The sequence below is a fragment of the Mus pahari genome, chromosome 4 (assembly GCF_900095145.1).
Source record: "Mus pahari chromosome 4, PAHARI_EIJ_v1.1, whole genome shotgun sequence".
Lineage (NCBI taxonomy): Eukaryota > Metazoa > Chordata > Mammalia > Rodentia > Muridae > Mus > Mus pahari.
The window spans coordinates 107,362,218-107,390,205 of record NC_034593.1 but is presented as its reverse complement, the minus strand read 5'-3'; the positions used below and the strand labels follow the sequence as shown (position 1 = coordinate 107,390,205).

At 35.6% G+C, this 27,988-nt stretch overlaps 1 protein-coding gene across 1 annotated transcript in view; it reads right to left on the bottom strand.

Moving 5' to 3' along the window:
• Positions 1 to 27,988, bottom strand: part of Dpyd (dihydropyrimidine dehydrogenase) — an 844,579-nt gene that overhangs the window by 631,527 nt on the left and 185,064 nt on the right. The window contains exon 5 of the mRNA XM_029537560.1: positions 11,951 to 12,112. Coding sequence (XP_029393420.1) covers positions 11,951 to 12,112 — 162 coding nt within the window. The remainder of the gene's footprint in view (positions 1 to 11,950; positions 12,113 to 27,988) is intronic.

Genomic DNA, 27,988 nt, shown 5'->3' with positions numbered 1-27,988 from the left:
AGAGAGAGAGAGAGAGAGAGAGAGAGAGAGAGAGAGACAGACAGAGAGACAGAGACAGAGACAGAGACAGAGACAGAGAGAACTGGTGATATATCATGCATCTTCTCACAATTTTATGTCTAACATTTGGCTACCAATAGAAGTAGAAGGGAAATTGGAATATAATCTTGCCTTAGATATATCATTATATTTAACAGATCACCTAACAGGGCTCTCTGTGTTTAGTTAGTACAGAATAAACAAACAGACAGACAGACAGACAAAATGAGGAAACCCAGCAATGATCAATACAAAGAAAAATTTCTTATGTCTGAGGCATGCAGCTTTTGTTCCAAGCTAACCTCATTATAGGCATACCTTACTGTACCAACCACTGAGACTAAATTCTGCCACTCAAAATATATGAGTCACTCTCAGATGCCTCAGCATGAAAATGATAGAGCCTTAGCAACAGGGACTGGGAAACCCTCTTTCTCAATCTGAAACAAATGTTCCTCATAGCATTTTGGTGTTTGAATTCAAATACTTTATTATACTTCACCAGTAATGCCTGTTTTCTTTCTTAGAATACAAAACTTAACAGAAGAGACACAACTTTGACTCCATATTTTCATTTCCATGATTCCTACACATAAACAGTATTTTTTAGTAAAATTTTTTATATACTGTGTAGTTCAGGGTGGGACATGTATGTGCAATGGAGCATAACATATGGAGACCCAAGAACATTTGATATTCACTAACCTGTTACCAGGATGCAGGATTTGGCAATCAAACTCAGGTTGTCAGGCTTGGTTACAAGAGCCTTAATTGCATCTCCCCAACCACAGCAAATAGTTCCAAAATTATTTCTTATACTTTGTGATACTTCATAGTTTTACAAACTATGAATCTATTTTCTAGTGCTTTGGTGAACAGTTTGAAGAGCACAGATTTGCTTTCTTCTTGTATTTGCATTGGCCTCTCCCCTTCCGCCATGGAGATTCCAGGGATCCACCACAGGTCACCATTATCCCTCACAAGAACATGTGTCTCCTGGGACATCTATTAACACTCCTAATGAGGTTGTCCTTTAGTTTGAACACACCAATTTTCTGCCTAAGTGTATGTGCATGTGTATGTGCATGTGCTTGTGTATGTGTGTACATGAAATGGGGTTACCACATGCATTCAGGAGCCCACAGGGATGTGAAGAGGAAAAAGTTCCAAGGAGCTGGAGTTACAGATGGCTTTGAGTTGCCATGAGGGTGAGAGGAACTGAACCTGGGTCTTCTGAAAGAGCAGTAAGTCCTCTGAACCTCTGAGCTGTCTGTCCAGACCCTCTCCTATTGTTTGATATACTTATCTTTTCATTTTATTCCTTACTAGTCTTGATGATTGATTATTTTATGGAACATTAATGAAAATATAGTTGATATTCATTATATCTTCCCAAATTAATATTTTCACATAATTTCCAAAAATAAATATTTAAAATATACATTTAAAAATAATAGTGGACAGTTACAGTTGATTTCATTTAGGAATTATATAAATGCATATTTGTTTCACATTCAGTTGGGTGCTTTATATTTATGAATTAATAATTACAAAATTTACTTTGCCACGTTAAAATGTGACCTTTAGAAAGTAGCAGTGCATTTTAAAAGACATAAATAAAATATAAATTATTTTAAACATAGTTGGATGCTACCAATTTTGTTGACAGTAGTATAGTATGGTTTATTATTTAAGGATATATTCTGTCCAAAACTATTATATGTGAAGCAAATATGTGGAAAGCACCTAGTACTGAGTTGATACAATATCTTTCATGTTGCAATCATTTAGAAGAAAAAAAAACAATATAACTATAAGACACTAAGCATTTCCTCTATGGTTTTTGGCTAATGGTATGCAGATGGAGCAGCAGTTACTTAATAGTATTTAATGTGTATAAATTTTAGCCCAAGGATATTTTAATATTTAAGAATGGAATTTTGAATATCCCTTTAAAAACTATGGAGTATAAATATTGAATCAAAATATGTTTTGGGGATCCCTGTTAAAACTGATCACAGGGCTGGAGGCTTCAGCAGGTCAGAAGGAAAGCAAGAATATATGTACCAAAATGTAAATGGTTAGACCCTGATTTGTGCGACAAAAACCTGGCAATACAGTATTCATTTGACACTCAATACACAACCCTGGTCAGTATATTAATTTACAAATAACACCCTTGTCTATTTCGTTCTGCTTTTTGTTTTTAATCTTTGTAACATTACATTACAGTAGCTTTCCACCCTTAGGATACAGTGGTATTGTGGTACTATGAGACTGCTTGGTTCAAACCTCCTTGTAGCATTTTTATGGTCCATGGTATTGAAGAAATTCTTTAACATATTTCATTCTCTATTTAACTTCAAATGGGGATAATAAAATCACATACAAGTACTACAAATGAATTAAGTTACCATGTATGAAAGTACTATGAATAAATTAGTGTCTTAAATGAATTAGTCTAGTGCACATAATAGTCTCAAAAAGAAACTGGTCACACTCTGAGATAGAGTATATGGAAACAACAGGTTTTTCAGAAGCCTATAAGAAACTGGCAAGTTCCCTTATCTCAGGACTGGAGGGGTGTCATGGTCACTCTGCACTCACTAAGCATTTGGTGGTATTAGGATTCTGTATTTGTCTTTTTGTATTATATAATGTGCCATAAAAAAATTAGATATTGGAATCTAATTTACAGTGTCAGAAAGTAGAGTTTGGGGGATGTGGTTAGGTAATAAGGATTCTAGGAAGAGAAGGTTATTGGTCCTTTGATGAACTGGACAAGTCTTCATTAAAATAAATGAATACATATATACATACATACATACATACATACATACATATATACATAATAGCACCTTCCACATGGGAAGACACAGAGGAAAAGTATCACTTAAGAATCAGAAAAACAGGATCTTGTCAGAAATCAAGTGAATACCTTGATCTAGGACTTTCCAGGATCTAATAGTGGAAAATAAGTTGTTTGCAACCTAACTAGTTGAACGTACTGAATAGACTGAGGTACCAGATCAATAAATGTGCTGGCATTAGGTTATAGTCTTCATATCCCTGATGATGTATAACGAGAACTATCATTTCTCCTCTCACTTTCCCAGCAGCACCACACAACTGTGGCAAGGACTTTGGGTGAATTTATATTCGTATTGTGAGTATTAAGTAATCACACTATATTTTGGATTAACAGATATTTATTACATGTCCACTGTATGGTAGTATGCCTTTATAGATGCATGCTCTTCTCAAGCACATATTTTTGATGCTGACAAATTTCAAATTCTCTATAATTTCTTTCTTAGAGTCTATATTTGATGTTTTATCAAGAGTCATTGATAACAGCAAGGTCATCTGAACTTTCTACCTTGTGATAGTCCAAAATCATGAGTTTCCTACTGCACATGTCGCCCCAAAATGCATGTGGAATTGAGGAATGTGAAGAGAATGCCTTTGTCCAGATGGCTTTGCTTGGTTTGACCCTGCATGTGCTGGGATTGGAGTACCCATTCCTTCTCACTACAATACATCAGAAATTTAGTCAAAGATGATATGAATATATTCATGTGAGATGATTTCTGATCTTTTTATTCTGTTCCAAATGTCTGATTGTCTTTTCTTTCAATAATAGAATCTTCCATTATTGGAGATATATAGAGAGATCAGATGAGTAGAAAGATCAGAATTTGCTCCTCAATTTTGGGTCAGGTAATATGGATCTTTCCCGTTTTTGAGCTAAGCTCTAGAATTATTTTCTTTCTTAGGAACGAAATGATATGAAAACTGGGATCACACTGAACCTATGGCTCAAACTGAGAAGACCTGGCCTGTGGATAACAGTCTGTCCTCTGAGTATAAAAAGGGACTATGTAAGCATTAATTTACTTCCTTATTTATACCACCAAATTTTAGTTTTCTTCATATAGATCTTTTATTATTAAGGTCAGATTTAGACCTATATATGTTAATATAAATCATGGTATAACTTAAATTTCAGTCTGTACTATTTTACACTGGCAAATAAGTAAAGGTTGACTTTCATATGCTAACCTTACTTATGAAAGGTTACATAGGTCCAGCTATACTGTAATCATTTATTAAATCCAAGATGTTTTTCTTAACTTATTTCTTTCAAATTGCCAATTAAGGTTTTCCCCATTAATTGATTTATTCACTTTACATCCTGATCGTACTTCCTCCCCCACATACACAGAACCTCTCCCTATCTCACCTCCCCCTTTCCTCTGAGAGTGTCGGGCCCCTCCGAGGTGTCCTCAACCCAGGCACATCAAGTCCCTGCTGGGCTAGGACATAATTTCCCATTGAGGACAGACAAAACAGCCTAGTTAAGGGTTATATTTGGGACAGACAAATTAATTTGAGTCATTATATACCTCTCTGTAAATGAAAAAGGAAGACAACCTTAAATGAAAAATAATTACAAGTCCCTGGGAGCTCTGGGGGGGGGGGTATGGTTGGTTGATATTTTTGTTCTCTCCTGTGGGGTTGCAAACCCCTTCAACTCCTTCTGCCCTTCCCCTAACTCTTCCATTGGAGTCCCTATGCTCAGTCCAATGACTGGCTGCAAGCATCTGCATTTGTATTGGTCAGGCTTATTTTGTTCCCCCTTCTAAGTAGGACAGAAGCATCCACAATTTGGTCTTCCTTCTTCTGAGCTTCACCTGATTTGTGAGTTATGTCATGAGTATTCCTGAGCTTTTTCCCTAATATTCACTTATCAGTGAGTGCATACCATGTATGTTCTTTTGTCACAGGTTTATCTCACTCAGGATATTTTCTAGTTCCATCCATTTCCTTATGAATTTCATAAAGACATTGTTTTTAATAGATGAGTAGTACTCCATTGTATAAATGTACCACAATTTCTGTATCCATTCCTCTGCTGAGGAACATCTGGGTTCTTTCCAGCTTCTGACTATGATAAATAAGACTGCTATGAACATTGTAGAGTATGTGTCCTTTTTATATATTAGAGCACCTTTTGGGTATATGCCCAGGAGTGCGATAGCTGGGAACTCAGGGAAAAATATTTCCAATTTTCTGAGGAACCACCAGACTGATTTATCAACCATCCAGACACCCCAGAGCTCCCAGGGACTAAACTACCAACTGAAGAATACACATGGAGGGACCCATAGCTCTAGCTGCATATGTAGCAGAGGATGGCCTTATCTGACATCAGTGGGAGGGGAGGTCCTCGGTCCTGTGAAGGCTCAATGACCCAGCATAGGGAAATGGTAGGGTGGTGAGATGGGAGTTGAGAGTTTGGGGAGCACTCTCATAGAAGCCAGGGAAAGGGAGAGGATAGGGGGTATGCAGAGCAAAAGGGGGATAACATTTGAAATGTAAATAAGTAAAATCACCAATAAAAAAAGAAAAATATCTATTAAATTCTAATTTGTGGTAAGTCACTTTGGTTTGTTCATTCTACAATAGTACATAATGAAAATACACATGAATGTTCAATAGATGTTAATTGTTCCTCAACTATTTAATTTGTTCTTATTAACCAAACAGTAGCAGAAGTAGACCACAGGGACATTCTAATAATGAAATAGTCAGAAATTTCAGAACAAAATGGTTGAAAGATGAACTATAAATGTGATTTTCATTCCACAAGTCCCCCCAGAAGGCTTTATGTTTAGCAAATGTTTAATTCCATGATACCACAGAATAAGAGTATTTCTGGTAATTCTTGAAGAAGTAATGTTTCAATGTGTACTTGTATTAAATAATAATAAAAATAGCATGTGATTCTTTCTTTTGCTGGTTTTTAATTAGTAAGATGGCAGTGTGGCTACAGCTTTACATTTGAATAAAGAAAGATGAAATTCATCCTATTGACTAAAATTTTTTAGGAAATTCTCCCCCATGCCAATCAGTTTCAGGCTCTCTCCCACATTCTTTTCTACCAGATTCAGGGTTCCTTGGTTTTATATTGAGATCCTTGATTCACTTGGACTTGAGCTTTGTGCAAGGTGACAAATATGAATCTATTTTCATTTTTCTACATACAAACTGCCAGTTAGACCACTACCATTTATTGAAGCTGCTTTCTTTTCTCAATTGTATTTTTTGGGGGGCTTCTTTGTCAAAGATCAGTGTCCATAAGTGTGTGGTTTTATTTCTGGGTCTTCCATTCTATTCCATTGATCAACGTGCCTGTCTCTGTACCAGTACCATGCAGTATTATCACTAGGGCTCTGTAGTATAGCTTGAGCTAAGTGATGGTGATTCCCCTGGAAGTTCTTTCATTGTTAAGAATTTTTTCACTATTCTGGGGTTTTTGTGTTGTTCCTGGTGTTTTTCCATATAAAATTGAGAATTGTTCTTTCATATCTTTGAAGAATTGGGTTGGAATTATGATGAGGATTGCATGGAATCTATAGATTGATTTTGGTAGGATGCAATTATTACTGTGTTTATACTTCCAATTCATGAGCATGGAAGATCTCTCCATTTTCTGAGGTCTGCTTCAATTTCTTTCTTGAGAGACATAAAGTTCTTGTCATATAAACCTTTCACTTGTTTGTTTAGAGTTGACGCCAAGATATATTTTGTTATTTGTGATGATTGTGAAAGGCGTTGTTTCCCTGTTTTCTTTCTCAACACATGTATCATTTGTATAAAGGAAGGCTACTAATTAGTTTGAATTAATTTTATATCTGGCACCTTTGTGGAAGTTGTTTATCAGCTGTAGAAGTTTTCTGGTAGAATGTGGTGTTGCTTATGTATGCTATCGTATCATCTGCAAATAGTGATAACTTGACTTTTTTGCCAATTTATATCCCTTTGATCTCCTTTTGTTGTCTAATTGTTCCAGCTAGAACAGTGAATACTGTATTGAATAGATATGGGAAGAATGGGTATCCTTGCCTTGTCCTCGATTTTACTTGGATTGTTCAAGTATCTATCCATTTAATTTGATATTGGATGGCACTTTGCTGTATATTTCTTTTATTATATTTAGGTATGGGCCTTGAATACCTGATCATACTTGATCATGATGAATGATCATTTTGAAGTGTTCTTGGATTAGCTTTGCTAGAATTTTATTGTGTATTTTTTGCATGGATATTCACAAGCAAAATCGGTCTAAAGTTCTTATTTGTTGTGTCTCTCTGCATAGTGAAGGTATTTGTGTAAGAAAATAAGAGTAATTGTGGTTCATTGAATGAATTAGGTTGTACATCTTCTGTTTCTACTTTATGGAATAGTTTGAGGAGTGTTGGTATTAGCTCTTCTTTTAAAGACTGTTAGAATTCTGCACTAAAGCCATCTGGTCCTAAGCTTTTTTGGTTAGGAGGTTTTTAATGACTTTTATTATTTCCTTAGGTGATATAGGACTGTTTAGATAGTATACCTTCTCTTACAACTTTGGTGCATGGTATCTGTCTAGACAATTATCCATTTCATCTAGATTTTTTAGTTTTGTTGAATATATGTTTTTCTAGTAGGATTTGATGCTTGTTTTTGAATTTTCTCAGTTTCTTTTATCTCCCTTTCATTTCTGATTTTGTTAATTTGGATACTGCCTCTGGGCCTTTAGTTAGTTTGGCTAAGGGTTTATCTATCTTGATTATTTCCTCAAAGAACCAGCTTTTGGTTTTCTTGGATCTTTGTATCCCTCCATTTGTTTCAATTTGGTTGAATTCAAACCAAAATTTTGGCTGAGTTTGACTATTTCCTACCTTATCCAAAATTGACCATATAATTGGTCACATAGGAAGCCTCAACAGATACATTGAGATTTAAATAATCCCATGCATCCTTTTGGATCCACACAGACTGAGGCTAGATTTCAATAACAACGAAAACAACAGAAAACCCACATATACATGGAAACTGAACAACTCTCTACTGAATAATAACTTGGTTACAAAGAAATAAGGAAAGAAATTAAAGACGTTTTAGAATTCAATGAAAATAAAGGCACCACATACCCAAACTTATCGGACTCAATGAAAGCAGTGCTATAAGGAAAATTCATAGTACTAAGTGCCCTCGTAAAGAAACTTTAGAGATCCTACACTAACAACCACACAGCCAAAAGCCCTAGAACCAAGTTAGTTTTAAATCCATAAACTTGTATGTGTTATTGATTAGCTTGCCAAACTATATCAGTGTACTAAAGTTTCACACAAATTTACTCAGCTAACACAAAGTCACACCTCAGGATTTAAAGTGAAAATAAAACTATAGAAAATCCAGAAATTTTTCATCCTGTAGTGCATAAGGCACATCTGAGTCGTCTCTCCATTCCGAAGTTTCTATACAAAATTTTGCAGGAAGTTTTTATGTAATTTTTAAGCTATGCAAGCCAAAATTGTATTTTCCCCAGTTCCACAAAGGCTAGATTCTCCCTGATTGTGGAATGCCTCTTTTATGCTTTATAGGAAAGCTTTCAAATCACATACATTTGAAAAGAAAAAGACTTGAACATATGTGTTGGTCTTACAGAGCCTATTTTAATGCAATTGCTACCTCTCTCGCAGAAGATGAGGGAGCTGTGAGGTGTGATGACTTTACAGGTGAGGCTATATACTGAACCATGAGACTCGGTAGGTACTCTCTGACCCTGGAGCCACAAAACGTGCATTGCTATAAAGCCTGTGGTCATCAACTAGCAATGTAATCTAAGGTAAATGAGAGATTGCAAAACACTGACTGGTCTTGATGGATTTACAGTTGTAGAAATTAGTTATCTTAAAGGAGTCTTCTACTAGGTATATATAAAAGGGAGATAATATAAACATTGAATGATTTCAGGTCTTATTCATTCCTATCCAACAGTGCATTACAGAGTTTCTTTAATATTGACTATTACTGATATGTTATTGTCTCATGTACAAGAAACCAAAATATCTAGATGGCACATCTTGCTAGTTACCAACATTTGAAAGATGGATACCACAAAAACAAATGTATTGCCATAGGAGAAACTAAGTCTGGTCTTCCCCCCCTCCTCTTCACTTTCTCCTAATGTGGAATAATTACCTTCCAAGCAACTAAAGCAAATCTTCCGAATTTAATCATCAGACTCAGAATGCTAGTGGAAGGTATAGCCTTCAATCAGTTCAGCATGAAATAGCAATCATTTGTAGTCACTGCTTCCTGAAATGCAGTCGCGCTTCTATACACGCAGAGGTTGCAGTTTTAGGTTGCTGTTGTTGTATTAACACATAGTATACTCAAATTGTTCTTAAACATTCTTTATGCACAGGAATTTGTAAACTTCCCTGATATTGATAACACCTCCATTAAATCAAGATTCCCAAGGTATTTATTGAACCTATATTGCTAAAGGATAATAGGATTATTATGAGGTCATCTAGTTTCTACAAAATAAGAACCCCTTCTCTAGTTTTCTCATCACACCAACACCCAAAGTTATCTGGAGTCAGGTCAAGTCATCACAATGCAGATGAAACAACAACAGACAGTTGAAGAGAAATGAAAACAAAGAATCACTCAAGAGAAGCCATCTTCCTGCTCCTCCTGCAGTCTTAGGTGTTATTTATTCCTTTTCCAAATCACACACCTATGTGTAAATTAAGAAGCAGAACATATAGACACAGTCAATAAGAGCAGACTAGAGAGTTGATTTTTTTTTTAAATCATTTATAAATTATAGGAAAAACAAGTCTGGAAAAAGTCCCCTTTTTCCTATTTAATTTGCTTTCCTAACCTTTGCTTAATTTGGTAGAGAGATATTGATTTGTATTTTTTAAAAGGTCAAAATCAATCATTGTTTATCAATCAAAACATAAAATCATTTGCATCATGTTCCATTTCATTTAAATTTCATGTCGATAGTTTAGCCATTGGAAAAAGGAAAAACAGTTTGCCCTTCACAAGTATTTTACTAGTATTCACAGAACTCATGCTTTGGTAATTTCATAACTCAAAAGGTGTGGGTATTTAAATAAACCCAACTTTGACATAAGTAATACAATACTTTATAAAAGTAGTCAAAGTTGAAACCATATGGGAACACCTTATATGTAGTTCTCATCACAGTGTTTCAACTTATTATTTGGTTATAAAAAAGGAATGGAATAAAATACAAAGACATGGCCTTTTAAAATTCTATTCCTTCAGTTGAGATGAATTTATAGGCATGCCTTGTTCAAGCTCAATTCTTTATTAGGTAGGACTCACAGAGATCCAGCATGTATGTACACTTGATTTTTATTAAATTTCTGATGACTTTTGTATAATAAGGAGAACAATATGGAAATTCTTACAAATAAATACTCTATGAACTAGGAGCTTATTAAAGTCAAGTAAGAATAGAGATTCATATATATATATGAATATATATATATATATATATATATATATATATATGTTCATATTCTCTCTTTCTGTGTGCATATGTCTATTTGTCTCCCTCTCTGCCTCTCCATCCCTCCCTTTCCCTCTTGCTCTCTCTTTCCACCTTCTCCTTCTTTCCTCTCCTTTTTCTTTCTACCTCTCATTTCTTCCCCCGTTTTTCTGTACATGTTTCTGCTCTGTTTCATTGCCTCATTGCTTTCCAGATCCCTGACATATTGCTATCAAAAAAAATTTTTTTTGGAATGGAGGTTCAGCTCATGCACATACTGTATGTCTCTTCATTTGCTGTGATGCATTTTGTGTAAGCTTACACTGGTTTAATGACAAAGGGAAAGGGCTTCCTAAAGAAATATGGAGAGGAATCCGAGTGAATCTTTGTCATCAACTAAGGATTTTTGCACATTGTAGAGATTATACCTTGCACTGGTCAGGTAAGCCTAATGCAGTTTTTAATTTGATAAGAAAAGAAATTAAATCCAAGAATTTATTGCATCAACTCACAACCTCAAATTGTTTCCATTTTCTTATTCCCAGGGGTCTTTCCACAGAATTAACCTGTCAGAAAGCAGGAAGGGAATAACACTGATTTATTACTAAAGGCAAAGTGTGACTTAAGCTTGAGGGATATTATGGAAAAGGCTCTAAAGGGAAAGAGTACATTGTGTTTAAGTTGACACAACCAGAGAGGTAAGTCATTAACTAAAAGTCCAGCATAGACAGGCATTTAATTTAGTCTTCCAGCCAACTAGTCCCTCAAGATTATAAAAATCTTACTGTTACATCCCAATAAGCTGATCATTTAAATGATACATGAGAATTGACTTGCTAGTTCACTTCAAACAGGAGGCCCCAGAGAGCATAAAGATGTCCCAGAGAATCAGTCATTTACAAAGGATTTATAAAAGAGAATGCCAGTACCAAAGTTTATGTGACAAGTGACAAAAAGCCACCTTTCATTTCATTAAACATTTTCCGGGCAAATAACAGGGTAGCTTTCAATCTATAAGCTCACATAATCTAATTATCTTCTTAATGTTGTTAGAGAATATTATCCCATTTCAGGGTTTTTTTGAAAATTCCCCAACCTCTATCACTCAAAGAATAGTAGGAAGTACTGCTGAAATATATTTCTAGGCATAAAGATCAAAGCAAGTTTCAGGGGAAATTATCAGTTAAAGAATATAGCCTTTTTTCCTAATAGGGTCTCCATGCTACACTTCAATGTAAAGTTAATGAACATATTCTATTTCTAGATCATCCAATTTAGATATTTTCATTCTAAGTTATTTTAATAACCTGCTGGGGTTACAACTAATTTGATATATGGTTTTATAAACTTTCATTTTTATAGCCAAGTTTTGTATAATGATACTGATTTCAAACAACACATTTGTATCAACACACACACACACACACACACACACACACACACACACACAAATGCTGGGTATCAACAATAAGAAAACTAAGGAGTTCTATTATTATATGAGCTTCTGACTTTCTAGTAGGAGGAAAAAATGCAAGTGTATCTGTTACATACCTCAGTAGCAAACTGCTGCAGCCCACCAATATTAATTGGCCCCTCTTCAGAAGCATGTAAGTTGCATCCTCCAACACAGAGGTCAGATGTTGGACAAACCATTCCACAAGTAAGACCAAGAGGATTATCAGAAAAAATCAGCTTAGCTGCACCATAGTAGTTCTGCAGAGAAAAAAAGAAAATTTGTATTATGGCATAGTGTACCTTAAATGCCCAGTTATGGTATATTATTTCTTTGGGGATGTAACTGCATTAAAACTTAAGATGTTGAGATACAAATGAGATGTGCATGCTGCAGGCATGTTCAACCGGCATCTGCATAATCACAAACAAGAATATCATACAGAAAGGAGATTTTATACGTATGTATTAATAAAATAATTGTTAGATTTCAGAAATTTAACATTTAAGAGTATCATTCATGATGCATGATAGTATAGCTTTTCCCTTAATTCTTCTTTATTTTTTTTTACCCAAAGTTAGTTATGAACATGCTAAATGAGCTTTATAAAGAAATAACAGCTTTTAAGACAATAGCAACGAGAAAAATTATATTTTATAAGCTTCCATATGGCTAAATTTAAAATAGTTAGGTGCTCTACTCCTTGTTCCGTCTGGTATGTTTCAAGAAACTCAGTTGATCAATGTCTCTCAACTTTATCCTCTATCCAAGGATGCAGATAGGCAGTTATGACATGGACTCCTAGATGAGACCTGAAATAATTCATTACCTTGCCCATTGCAAAATAATGGATGTCTATAAAGCAGCTTATGATAATTTTATAGACAATAATTTGGTAGCCTAATTCATTCATAAGTAAGATAATCCAAATCATCAACTAAAATTTAAAAACAATTAAATAATTTAAAGGTTTATAAACCAGGACAATTAGGAAGAGACTAAGGAGACATAACACATAAACATAAAATGTGTCTCAAAGTGAATATTGCAAAAGATAAAGGACATTCAGTAAAAATAAAGGAATTCAAATAAACTGAAGATTTTGCACTAGAATGAAATCTCTGTTGGGTTTATGGGATTAGTATAAGTGTGCCTTGCTTGCACAAAAATTGAAGAGGACAGTTGTGTATAGATAGAGTTTGTTGTTCATGGTGGCAGCATCATGGTTTTTGTTTTTGAAATTTTTTTTATTAGATATTTTCTTTATTTACATTTCAAATGTTATTCCCTTTCATGTTGTTTAGTGGTTCTTCCTTATTTCCCCAGTCCTTTGACAATCCTTGATTCCTGCTGATCATCTCTAACACCTCACTGTGGAAAGTGGACTAATCAAAAACATTCTAAACCATTAGCAGACAAAAATATAACCACCTGGCAGTCATGATAAAATGGTAAGTGGTGTGCTTACAAACAGGGGCCTATCATAACTGGCCTCTGAAAAGCCCAACAAGCAGCTGAAAGAGTCAGATGCAGATATTTACACCCAACCAATAGACAGAAGCTGCTGACCCCTGTGGTTGAATTAGGGGAAAGCTGAAAGATGCTGAGGAGGAGGGCAACTCCATAAGAAGACAAGTAATCTCAAATACCCTGGACTCTCGGAGACTCTTAGACACTGAGCCACTAACCAGACAGCATACAACAGCTGATATGAGGCTCACAAGACTTATACAGCAGAGGACTGCTGGGTCTGGACTCAGTCAGAGAAGATGCACCTAACCCTTTAGAGATGTGGGGCCCCAAGGAGTGGGGAGGTCTGGTGGGGTGGGATGAGATGAGGACATCCTCTCAGAGACATGGCAGAAGGGTGGGATGTGGGACAGTCGAAGTTGGACCAGGAGGGGGATAAACTAAGGACTGTTAAAAAAAAAAGATTAAAGAATAAAAAGTTTTAAAAATGTTAAGTAAAAGAAACGAGTCACTGACAAGAGAACAAAATGAATAAAATAATGTTGACAGCATTTCAAAAAAAGAGAAGATAAAATAAGCAAAATGATTAAAATTATCACCACAGTAAATAGATCCCTTTGTTGTTAAAAATGTATCATTTTAGAACTAATGTAAGAAAAGGAAAAAAATCTATGATTTTAACAGTATTTGTGATGGCTTAAAATACTTGACTAATTTTGCAGGACTCCACAGAACAAGCAGTGTCTAACACATATAAAGTGTTAATAAATGTATATTTTCTAGACATATAATAAGAATATATATGAAACTCAAATCATAACTAAGAAACACAAGCAATAATTATCAAATAATTGGCTGATGAATATTAAACATCAGATGAGCCATTATGGCAAGATTCATTCTAAAGTGTACTACCCTTCTGTCCATTGCATTACAAAATGTCACATCATTTAGATAGAACACATATTTTTATTTACAGATAGTTATATGTATACACACACATACACACACTCACACACACACACACACACACACTTTTCTTTGTAAAATATACAGAATATAGTCTGTGATTTGACTGTGCTTGAATTCTACTTGGTGCATATGCTGTATAGTTTCTTCATTTTTGGTTTCATCATCAGAAAGTATCATTAAACTGGAATAGGCAATACTTTCTCAGCTGTTGTGACAGTTGAAGCTGAGTACCAAAAGGAAAAGAGAAATAAATAGAATTAAAAAAACCAACCAAACAACAACAACTTTGTGCTTCAAATGACACACCAAGAAAATAAAAACGATATAAAATGTTTGAAAACCAATGTAAGATATTTGAATCTAGAGTATATTAGCATGGTAGTTCATTGGTGGGAAAAATTTACAACCAAATCCTTAAACTTGCTGAGGGTAAATATTCAATAAACTTACTAGTAGGCATTGGATTGATGAGTCAGTTATTTGGCTAGAGTTCTTGATGTAGGAAAACATGTCTAGAAGAGACACATGAAATTTGTGCTTGCTCCAGATTATAGAGATCCCTGGTTGTCAACATAAACAATTAGAATTTTAGTTGATTCTTTTTAATTAAATATGTTTTTGTTTCTTTGCTTTGTTTTGTTTTGGTTTTTGAGATTGGACTTCTCTAGGTAATCCTACTTATTCAGGAACTTTGTATGTAGACCACTCCTCCGGCTTTGAACTTACAGAGATCTTTATTCTTCTGTCTTTGGAGAGCTGAGATCAAAGATATCTTCTGATATCTCCCACAATTTCTTTCTTCAGTAACTGGAAGTTTTTGTCATACACTTCTTTCACTTGCTTGACTAAAGTTACACCAAGATATATTATATTATTTGTGGTTGTTGTAAAAGGTGTGATTTCCCTGACTTCTTTTTCATCCTGCTTATTTTTCATATAAAGGAGAGCAATTGATTTCTTTAAATTTAATTTTGATTCAGCCACTTTACTGAAGGTGTTTATCAGCTTTACATGTAGTAACATAGTAAAAATGACCATTTCACCGAAAGTACTATAGACATCCAATGCAATTTCCATCAAAATTCCAACACAATTATTTACATACATTAAAAGAGCAACTCTCAACTTCATATGGAAAATCAAAAGACCCAGGATATTTAAAACAGTCTTGAACAATAAAAGAACTTATGGAGGTTATCACCATGCCTGATATCTAGAAATTATCCCTGAGCAATAGTAATAAAAACTGCATGGTATATCAGGTCAATCAATGGAATAGAATCAAAGACCCTGAAATAAACCCATATACCTAAAGACAGTTGATTTTTGACAACGCAACCAAAATCCTACAATGTATAAAATAAACCATCTTTAACAAATGGTACTGGTCTAACTGTATATCTGTATGTAGAAAAATGATTTTTTTTCAGCCCAAAAGCCTTTCTCTGGCCTACAAGATGGTAAAGGATAAAGATGGAGCAGAGACTGAGGGAACAGCCAACCAACGACTGTCCCAACTTGAGACCCATCCTATGTGAGAGAGTCAACCCTGACACTATTAAAGATATATATTTTTTTTAATCTTACAGACAGGAACTTAGCATAACTGTCTCCTGAGAGACACCCAAGAGTGGATGGAGGAAGATGCACAGACCCAGAGCCAAATATCATGCACAACCAGGGAGTCTTGTGGAACTGTGGGGGATAGAAGTGAGCAAGAAGGAGGGGTCAAGAACTCCATAAGAAGACTCGCAGAGTCAAGAAACCTGGATCATGAGCTCTCACAGAGCCTGGGCCACCAACCAGGGAGCATGCAGGACCTGGACCTAGACACCCTACACATTTGAAACAAATGTCCAGCTTGCTCTTCATGTGAGCTACCTAACAAGTGGAATGGGGTCTGTCTCAGTCTCTGTTTCCTGCCAGAGTGTCCCCTTAACCCTGCATGGGCTGCTTGGTTGGGCATTGCTAGGAGAGGATGTGCCTAGTCCTGTTGAAACTAGATGTCGCAGGATGATGTCATACCCATGAAGAATCCCCTTCTCTAAGGAGAAGGAAGAGGACATGGTAGGGAGGGATGTGTAAGGGGCTGGGGAGAGAGGAGGGAGCAGAGCTGTGATTGGGATGTTAAGTGAAAAAAACAAAAACAGAAAAAAAGATATATGCCATGATACTCAGCATAATTGAAACTTTTTAGAGGAAGGATTCAAGTACCTCTAGTAGATAGGCTTGGCCCGTAGTTGAGGAATGGGCTATCCACCTATCTCAAAAAATCTAACCCAAAATTGTTTCTGTCCAAAGGAAACACGGGATCAAAAAATGGAGCAGATAATGAAGAAAAGGCTATCTAGAGACTGCCCCACCTAAGGATCCATCCCATCTGCAGACACTCAACCCAGCACTATTGCTGATGTCAAGATGTCCTTGCTGACAGGAGCCTGTTATGACTGTTCTCTAAGAGGTTCTACCAACACGTGACGAGTACAGATGCACACACTCATGATCAACCATCAAACTGAGCCAGGGGATCCCCACCTAAGAATCCATCCCATCTGCAGACACTCAACCCAGCACTATTGCTGATGTCAAGCTGTCCTTGCTGACAGGAGCCTGTTATGACTGTTCTCTAAGAGGTTCTACCAACACCTGACGAGTACAGATGCACACACTCATGGTCAACCATCAAACTGAGCCAGGGGATCCCAATGGAAGAGCTAGTGAAGGATTGCAAAAGCTGCAGGGGATTGTAATAGTATAGAAGGAAAATTTTCAACTAGCTGGACCATCCAAAGCACCCAGGGACTAATCTACCAACCAAAAAGTCCACATGAATGGGTCCATGACTACAGCTGCATATGTCACAGAGGATGGCCTTATCTGGCATCAGTGGGATGAGAGGCCCTTGGTCCAGTGGAAGCTTGATGCCTCAGCAGAGAGAGATGCTACAGTAGTGAGGTGGGAGTGGGTGAGTAGGTGGGGGAACACCAGAGACAAATGGGAGGGAGGGTGGGATAGGGGGTTAGCAGGGACAAGAACAGGAAGGAAGACAAAGTTTGAAATGTAAATAATAAAATTACCGATAAAAAGAGAGATTAAATAAAAATTACTAAAGAGATCATATGAAAATTCTCAGAAAGGAAATTGGAAAAGAGGATGTGTCAGGGAGAATAGGGAACAGGACTATGGAAAGAAAGCATCAGTGGGTGAGCAGATATAAGAGAACCACAAAGTTGTTCTTGAAATTGGGTAGTGCAAACACTTAAGCATGATGAAGTCATCTTGCAACCCACCTTCCAGATGCCCAGATCTGGCCAGTGTTTGGGGATGTGAGTACTCACAGTTGAACCACTCAGAATCCTTTCAAGAAGGGGCCATATTCTTAAACCTTCCCTGGAAGCCACAGGATCAATATCAATTCTGCCCTTCAAGCAAGTGAGATGAGTCTCAAGGTATTTACCTCTTAAATCTTTCAATAGTAACGGCTAGACAATTTAAATAGAGAAGGTACTTAATAGAAATCTAGGTTGACTCAGATTAGAAGATTAAGACCCCATCAACCCTTTCTTCTTGGTATTCTACCAGTCAGAACATTTTAGTGTTTGTTTCATCATGTAGAGAAAATGTAGAGGGCAAGGTTAGGAGAGATGTAGAAAAATATCCCTTTAGGTGAAGTCGCCCCCACACACACCCTCTCCCTCAGTATACATCATGAAACTTAATTGTTTTGATAGATTTTGTTATTGATACGATTTTCTTTTTTTGTTTTTGTTTGTTTGTTGTTAAATGAGTATCTCTGTATAGCTCAGGATGGTTGATTGACATCTCTAGCCAAAACTCTGAGAGGAAAATGGTGTTTAAAACAGTGGTTATTTGCAAATCAACACAAAAGTTTGGCTATCAAAAGTTTACTGTTTCTGTATTTTTATTTTCAGGTGTAAATTATCAGTTTGTACCTGTCTGCTTTAATGGCACATTCGTCAGCAAACCATGTGCCTTTTAGTTAATTTTAAGATAATTTCAACTTTAATACTTTGGGTTTTATTTTTAAATTATAGTTTGATATTACATTAGTGTGATTTCTCTAGAATTTAATGATTTTTAATGTCGTTATTGGGAACTGAAAAGCTCTTCAAGCCTGCTCTTCTGTCATGCAGTATAACTTACTTAACAAATAGTCCTACCATCTTCAGGCCTTCATATCACTGCAAGATTATCAATACAGCTGGTTGATTTATTTTAAAGTATTCTTCCTTTTCCCAATGACAGTTTTCACAGATGGAAGAACCCTTCCAAGATACACTCCAATCTGTTGCATTTAAAAAATACTCATGCTAAAGCTCAGAAAGTTTGCATGTGTGAGAAGGGTGAATTAACACCACTCATATTCATGGTTTAAGCTATCTAAGATTGAGTACATGGCTGTACATTAATTGGATAGAAAATGGCTAGGGACAGAACCACCAGGGTTACTTTGTATAAAGCTGTCATTATCCATTAATATATAACATGTGAGTTTCAATCATTTGCCAAAGACATATATCATGCTCAGAACACACAAAAAGCCCTTGCTCCTGAGTGAATATTATCGGGGCACATAGAAACCCTAACATCAGAGTCAGGTGATGTGGTATATGGCTGCAATCTCAGTGCCTGGGAGGCTGTGGCAAGAGGATTTTGAGTGGAAAGCAAGACTAGTGAAATTTTGTTAAAATAAATAAATATGTTGTTATAAGGTAAAGGGGGGAAGAATAGGATAGGACAGGCCTATCTTCATGCATATGCTAAGTTTTGGTAAATTTTATACAATATAATTACAATTTTAGGACTACAAATTTAGTCAACTCTTCTCAGTTAAACTTAAAGTGTAAAGAAATTAACATGTCATTCTGAGTTGCTAAACTTGAAACACACACACATGCTTATAAAAACATGCAATTATTCATGCACAAACACAAACACGCGTACACATTTATACATGGGCACACATATACACAGTTACACATATGCACGATTATACATGAATGCATGCAAATACAGTTACAAATGTACATATTCACACACATAGTTACATACACAGAGATACACATTCCTGGACTTGAGTTCTATCACAGAAAAGCCCTTCAGTTGTGGAAATATATACTAAAATATATCATCCTCATTTTCGAGCTTGAGGAAAAAAAAGGATAGAACGTACAGAGATCACTTTCAGTTGATAGGCATGGACCCCATTTGAGAGATGGGGCCACCCACCCATCTCAGAATTTTTAACCCAAAATTGTTCCTGTCTAAAGGAAATTCAGGGACAAAATAATAGAGCTGTTACTGAAGAAAAGGCCATCCAGAAACTGCCCCACCTAGATATCCACCCCATCCAGTGACACCAAATCCTGACACTATTGCCAATGCCAAGAAGTGCTTGCTGACAGGATCTAGGTATAGCTGTCCCCTGAGGGACTCTGCCAGTACCTTCCTAATACAAATGGTGATACTCACTGCCAACCAATGGACTGAGCCTGTATACTGCAATGGAAGATTTAGGGGAAGGACTAAAGGAGCTGAAGGGGTTTCCAACCCCATAGAAAGAATAAGAGTATCGGTTAACTGAATCACTCAGAGCCCTCAGGGACTAAACCACCAACCAAAGAACATACATGGAGGGACCCATGGCTCCAGCTACATATGTAGCAGAGGATTGACTTATCTAGTATCAGTGGAAGGGGAGGCCCTTGGTCCTGTGGAGGTTTGATGCCCCAGTGAAGGAGGACGCTATAGTGATGAGGCGGGAGTGTGTGAGTAGATAGAAGAGCACCCCCATAGAGGCAAAGGGGAGGACAGTATGGGGTTCATGGAGGTAAAACATGGGAGGGAGACAGCATTTGAAATATAAATAAGTAAAAAAAAATACAAAAAATAAAAAATACAAAAAATAATAATAAATAAAATCCAGAATTTTTAATGATGAACTAAATCTATGAGGTAAGAATGAAAAGTTACATTATGCAGAAGAAGAATAAAAATACATTTTATAAGACATGTAGAAAGATGTAATTTTATATTCTTTCTGGTTAAAACCATGAAAAGGCAAATGGGGTGTATGAATGGTTTATTTCACATATACCATTGGTTTTTGTAAAACAATTTCCCATAAATTTTTCATTTAAATTACTTCAAAGCCATAGGGTCAATTTTTATATCAACATACCAGAACTGAGATAAGCATATAATGAAGATGCAAGAGTTAATGATCATTACAGTTAAGAAAAAAGGTACAATACTCCAAGTGCAATTTACAAATATTTTACAATTAGTAAAAATTCTAAAAGTATCACTGACAAATATTGTGTAACCTACTAGTGAATAAGAATGCTCTCACCAGAGAAACTAGAGAAATGTAAAGATTAACATCTTCCTTTCAGACTTTACATTTAAAAGTGAATTTCCATTGATTATTACACTACAATTTAAATTCTTTTCCTTGGCTATTCTTTCAAGATTTATTTTATTATATGTGTATGTATGAATGCCTGCATGCTGGCTAATTTTATGTCAACTTGGTAATACCTTGTTATGTAAGAGGAGGACACCTCATTTGAGAAAATGCTTTTATAAGACTAGGCTGTATGCAAACCTATAGGGTATTTTTTTTTTTTAATTAATGATTGATGGGAAAGGGTTCAGCTCATTGTATGGGTGGGCTACTGCTGGGCTAGAGGTTATGAGTGTGATAAGAAAGTGGGTAAAGCAAGCCGTGATGAGTAAGCCAGTGGGCAGCACTCTTCTATGACCGCTGCTTTAACTCCTGGTTTCAGGTTCCAGAATGACTTATGTTAGTGTCCTGAGGTCCTTCCATGATGAACAGTGACACTGAAACATAAGCCAAGTAAACTCCTTTCCTCCCTATGTTGTTTTTTTGTCATGGTAATTCATAACAGCAATAGTAACCCTAAGAAAGCCTTCATGTATGCATGTTCACTGTGATGATCAAAATGCATCAGAGGCATAAGAGGGCATTGGATGTTCAGGGAACTGGAGTTACAGGAAATCTAACAAACTCTAATACAAGAGCAACAGGTGCTACTATACAAAGAGGTAGTACTTTCTCTTTCTTAAGACAGTGTCTGTAGCCCACCTTGGCTTTGAAATGACTAAGACACTTTTGACTCAGCCTCTGTTGAATTGAGGCATGAGTTACCATACTGCCTGTAGAGATTTAATTTTCACTACAGTATTTTTCATGTCAATGAATTAAACCATACACTATGTTAGACTGAAAAAAAGAATTATGCCTTTAATGTATCTATATTGATCTTAATAGTATATGCAAACATACACATAGAAGTTCTGGCTATATCATTACAAATAGTCCCACAATCTGAAGAATGTCATCCCAAACCGTAACACTGCCTCATCTGTGAGACAGGAGAGCCCATTTTACAATTAATTTAAAACATACTGAAAAACAAAGATATACTTAGCAGAAAAAAAAAATAGAGAAAAAAGGGAAAAAATACCTGAATTTTGTTGTCACACTTGCTTGTGTTTTGCTTAACTTTTTAAATGACAATGAGACAAATGATTTTATTATTTCCCAATGACAAATATTAGTGGCAAAATTATCTGACAAATGTTAAGAAAACGATCAACTAATCGCACTTTGAGCATATATGCAGATGTGTTCATGTATTCAGTGAGTGCCATAAGCTAGGAAGTTTTCTAAATACTACATGTGATTTTTTTTAATCACTGCATATAACACATACCTGGTTATTTAAGGAATCAAAACTAGACTGTAATTTCACACCACTATTTCCTTCCATGTTTAAAAAAATGTCAGACTATTTTTGAGGGTTGGCTCTTTATTGCCAAGAACATGAGATATTTCTTAAGTGACAGTATGCTGTGATATGTAAGACAGTGTGTTATTATACAGTGGGTACAAAGAGATTTCTCAAACATGTTCTCCATCCCAAGCACATTAATTTTAGACTACAACTGCTTTCAAAAATATAATTAGTATTGATTATAATAATTTATTTTAATTTCTTCAATTTATCAAAATACTTTTCATAAAACCAACCCAAATAAACTTAACATGAAGTTCACTGTATAATGCATTAACCCAACACTTAAGATGTTAACAGTACTTATAGAATCTTGTTGTGAAAGCAGTTTGTTCTTTGTTCTGTCCCTTATTTTTAATACTAAATTACGAAGAATATGTCATTTCTGCAAATTCTGTAGTACATATCAGACAGAAGCGCACTGCACATGGATTCTGTAAAGTTATTTTACACCATCAAACAGATATGCAATAAGTAAAGAATCACTTACCTTTGCATGAGTCCCAATAAACTTTTTAAACAATATAATGATTAGTTACATCAATTAAAGCAGTTTACTTTTGGCCTAGCTTATAGTTATTCTTTTTAAATTTTAATATTAAAAATCTTAAGTCATCTGCTATATGTGCCTTAATATAGGATTCCCTTTGTGTAGGGACTTCCAAAGGATAAAATGTGACCAGTAACTTAATTTATACTGACAAATTGTTATTATGACTCAGCTTTGAAAATAATTAAAACACATTTTTACAGACTGTTTTTACCTTTGTGTGTCATCATACGGGTAATGTCATTATGTTGTTTTTTGTTGTTTTGCTTTGTTTTGTTTTCAGGCAGAACTGGGTTAAGGGGCTGGAGAAAGGACTCAAGGGCTACAACAGACACTGCTCTTGTAGAAGACTTAAGTTTAGTTCCTAGTACCCACACTGGTAAGTTACTAGTTGCCTTCAGAAAAATGCAATGTTCTCTTCTGATTTCAGTGGCTACTGAACTTACATCCATATACCCACACAAAGTTATACACATATGAACATAATTTTAAAATGTTATTAACAAATTGGCTTAAGCTATACAATGAAAATTACTGTTTTACTTAACTGACATTTTTTTTTTTTTGAGACAAGATTTCTCTGTGTAGCCCTGGCTGTCCTGGAACTCACTCTGTAGACCAGGTTGGCCTCGAACTCAGAAATCCGCCTGCCTCTGTCTCCTGAGTTCTGGGATTAAAGGCGTGCGCCACCATGGCCCAGCTTAAACTGACTTATTTGAAGATCCCATAAGGGTTGTAGCTTGTTATTTACATTTGACCAACACTTTCCTTAAGTAACAGAGTATTTGAAACTTAAACACTTGCCTAATGAACAAATTCTGAAGAAAAGCATAAATTATACTAACCCTGGTCAGAAGTAAAATGTTATCATTGACAATCTCAAAACAATAAGTCACAAAACAAAATGGGATAGATTAGGTACTCATGAATTCCTCAATAGACAATGGTCCATTGATCTTCTGAACACAACATAATATGATGAATGATCTGCAAAATTATATTCTACTTTTTCATTTTTAAAATAGTACAATTATTATTCTATGATATCAGATTTAATATGTGGAATTTATACATTAAATTAATAATCTTGAAATATTCTGTTAACAGCTTTATTATTGTTGTTGTTATTATGTGGATCCAAGGTGTGAATATATTTTATTAATAATTTTGAATCAGTATTTTATTATAATGTGAATATGACAATCTTAGAAAATTCATTTTGGATTTACAAGGACAGTGTCTATGTAAAGAAAATATAGAATATTCTGGAAATGAATGTACTATCAGGAAATTTGTTATAGTTAATCATAAAACATATTCTATGTAGAATTGCAATTAAAACAGATATTTCCCTATGGTAGGATGATAGAAAAATATGTAGATGGAAAGGCAGATAGACAGACAGACAATGAAAGTTTGGAAGTTAAAGACATCTAAATAAAAACAGAGAAGTAAGTGCTGGTAGGGACAAGGAATTAGAGTGAGGCAAAAGACAGGAAATTTCTGGAACTGTAAGATGACTGGGAAAAGACTGAACAATATACACACTGAAATTTAAAAGGTGGTTAAAGCCGTTACATGCTATTTTGAAGTATCTTTCTTAATTTTACTTTGCTATTTAATTGTAATTTATCATGCATTTCAATATATATATATATATATATATATATATATATATATATGGTCATTGTAAGAAGTAAAATAATTTAGATATTTACAAGACAAATCTTAAAAATCTCACTTTGTTAGTGCTGTGAATGAAATCTCCATCAAAATTTCAACTCAATTCAGTTTCTCTTTTCACAGAGATAGAAAGAGAAATTCCCAACTTTATCTGGAATAACAAAAGACACAGGACAGCCAAAACTATTCCCAACAATAATATAAAATCTTGGGGAATCAACATCCCTGACCTCAAGCTGTACTACAGAGAAATAGTGATAAAAATCTCATGGTATTGGTACAGAGACAGACAGGTTGATCAATGAAATAGAACTGAAGACCCAGAAATAAATACACACACACACACACACACACAAAACAACTATGGTCACTTGATCTATGACAAAGAAGCCAAAACCATCCAGTAGAAAAAAGACAGCATTTTCAACAAATGGTGTGCTCTAACTGGCAGTCTGCATGTAGAAGAATGTAAATCAATTCATTGTTATCTCCTTGTACAAAACTCAATTTGAAGTGGGCCAAGTACCTCCACATAAAATCAGATACACTGAATTTAATAGAAGAAAAAGTTTAAAAGAGAATTAATTGAACACATTGGCACAGGGGAAATTTTTCTAAACAGAACACCAATGTCTCAGGATCTAAGATTATTGATTTACAAATGGGAACTCATGAAACTGAAAAGCTTCTGTAAGGCAAAGGACATTGTCAATTAGACAAAATGTGAACTACAGATTGGGAAAAGATCTTTACAAAGCCTACATCCAATAGAGAGCAAATATGCAAACTATACAAAGAACTCAAGAAGTTAGACTCCAGAAAACCAAATAACCCAATTTAAAAATAGGATACAGAGCTAAACAAAGAATTCTCAACTGAGGAATCTCAAATGTTAAACATCCTTAGTCATCAAGGAAATGCAAATCAGAAATACCCTGAGATTCTACCTTACAACAATCAGAATGGCTAAGATCAAAAACTCAGGAGAGGGAATATGCTGGCTATGATGTGGAGAAAGAGGAATACTTCTCCACTGCTAGTGGGATTGCAGGCTGGTACAAACACTCTGGAAATTAATCTGGCAGTTCCTCAAAAAATAGGAAAAAGCTCTACCTGGAGACCCATCTATACCACTCCTGGGCATATACCCAAAAGATGTTCAATCATATAACAAAGACATATGTTCCATTATGTTCATTGCAGCCTTATTTATGATAGCCAGAAGCTGGAAACAACCCAGTTATCCCTCAAAGGAATAATGGATACAGAAAATGTGGTATATTTACACATGGAACATTATTCAGCTATTAAAAATGACTACTTCATGATCTTTGAAGGCAAATGGATAGAACTAGAAAATACCAACCTGAGTGAGGTAAGCAAGACCCAAAACGACATAGATGGTATGTATTCATTGATAAGTAGTTATTAGCCCAAAAGCTCAGAGTACCCACAATACAACTCAAAGACCATATGAAGCTCAAAAAGAATAAAGGCCAAAGTGTGGATGCTTCAAACACACTTAGAAGGGGAAAAATAATCATGGGAGGGAGAGGGAGGGAGATACCAAGGTTGAAGAGAGGAAAAGAATGGGGCAGGATAAGGTATGGGAAGAGATGAGAAAGAAGTCAAAAGGGCCAGGAGAACAACGAATAGAAATAAGTAGCAACTACCAGAAGATCCAGCAATTCCTCTCCTGGGAATATACCCAGAAGATGTTCCAACTTGTAATAAGGACAAATGCTCCACTATGTTCATAGAAGCTTTATTTATAATAGCCAGAAGCTGGAAAGAACCCAGATGTTTCTCAACAGAGGAATAGATACAGAAAATGTGGTACATTTACACAATGGAGTATACTCAGCTATAAAAAACAACGAATTCATGAAATTCTTGGGCAAATGGATGTATCTGGAGGATATCATTCTGAGGGAGGTAACCTAATCACAAAAGAACACACATGATATGCACTTACTGATAAGCAGATATTAGCCCAGAAACTTAGAATTTCCAAGATACAATTTGCAAAACACATGAAACTCAAGAAGTGAGTGTGGAACTTGGCGAATCACTAGAAAGTTCCAGATGCCACTGGAGTGAGAGGCTGCCAGGACACAAAGGGGAGGCATTAGCCAAAATACCCAAGAGCAGGGAGATTGAACTGGAAGAGACCACCTCCAGTAGATAGACAAGACTCCCACTGGAGAGATGGGGCCACCTACCCATCTAAAATGTTTTAACCCAAAATTGTTCCTGTCTAAAGGAAATGCAGGGACAAAAGGAGCAAAGGCTGAAAGACAGGTCATCCAGAATCTGTCCCAATTTGGGATCCATTCCAAGTGCAGACACCAAACCCCAACACTATTGCTAAGGCAAAGATGTGCTTAGAGACAGGAGCCTGGTATGGCTGTCTTCTGAGAGGTTCTGCCAACACCTGACTAAGACAAATGCAGATACTCACAGACTCAAAGCCAACCACTGGACTGAACCCAAGGACCCCAATGAAAGAATTGGGGCTAAAGGAGAGGAAGGTGATTGCAACCCCACAGGAAGAACAAAAGTATCAATTAATTGGATCCCTCAGAGCTCCCAGAGACTAAACCACCAACCAAAGACTATACATGGGTTGGTCCATGGCTCCTGCTACATAGGCAGTAATGGAATGTCTCATCTGGCATCAGTGGGAGGGGATGAGCTTGGTCCTGTGGAAGCTTGATTCACCCACAGAAGGTGGATACTAGAGGGGTGAGGCTGGAGTCAGGGGGAGCACCCTCTTAGAGGCAAAGGAGATGGGGAGTAGGTGAGGGGTTCGTGGATGGGAGATAAGCAGGAAAGGGGATAATATTTGAAATATAAACAAATAAAATGATTAATAAAAATAAAAATTAAAAAATAGTTTACACCATTGACTATTCATTCTGAGATAAGTATATCAAATATCTGTTAAGTATAGAATTTTCTGTTTAGAAGCTTTTAAATTTTTTACAAAAATATAATTTTTAATATAGATATACATATATGAATATTTATAGCTCAATCCCCAGGTCATGCTTGATTTTAAAAATACTAAACGCAAGAAACATAGTTTGAGGTGCTTCAAGAAAACTAATGGTGAAGCTACTTCTCATCCAATGCAAATGCAAAGCCTTTCTATAGAAATGTGCATTAATAACAATCTTCATAAAAATTCTTTCACAGGTTCAAATAAAAAGCAGAATAAAAATTTTATCATTAGACATTCAAGTATATGAGCAGAAAGAACAGATGGTATAAACAGAATCTTAGCAGCTCTAGAGAGTGGAATTATAGAGTAGAAAAGTAAATATTTTATCTATAGTTTGTACAGTATAGCTTGAGAAACCGAATAAACATTGGCAGATTATAAATATCTTTAAAAGAAATCTTAGGAACAATAGATACAATTGTAGCTCAAACCACAATGTACTATTTTAAGAAAGTAACCTGGTAAAGAAATTAATAGTACATTTCAAAAGAGAAATAAAGAAAATTGAAATGTAATTCTCTCAAAGAAGACCTAATTCCAACTCTCCTCAAAGTATTCCACAAAATAGAAACAGAAGGTACTCTACCCAATTCATTCTATGAAGCCACAATTACTC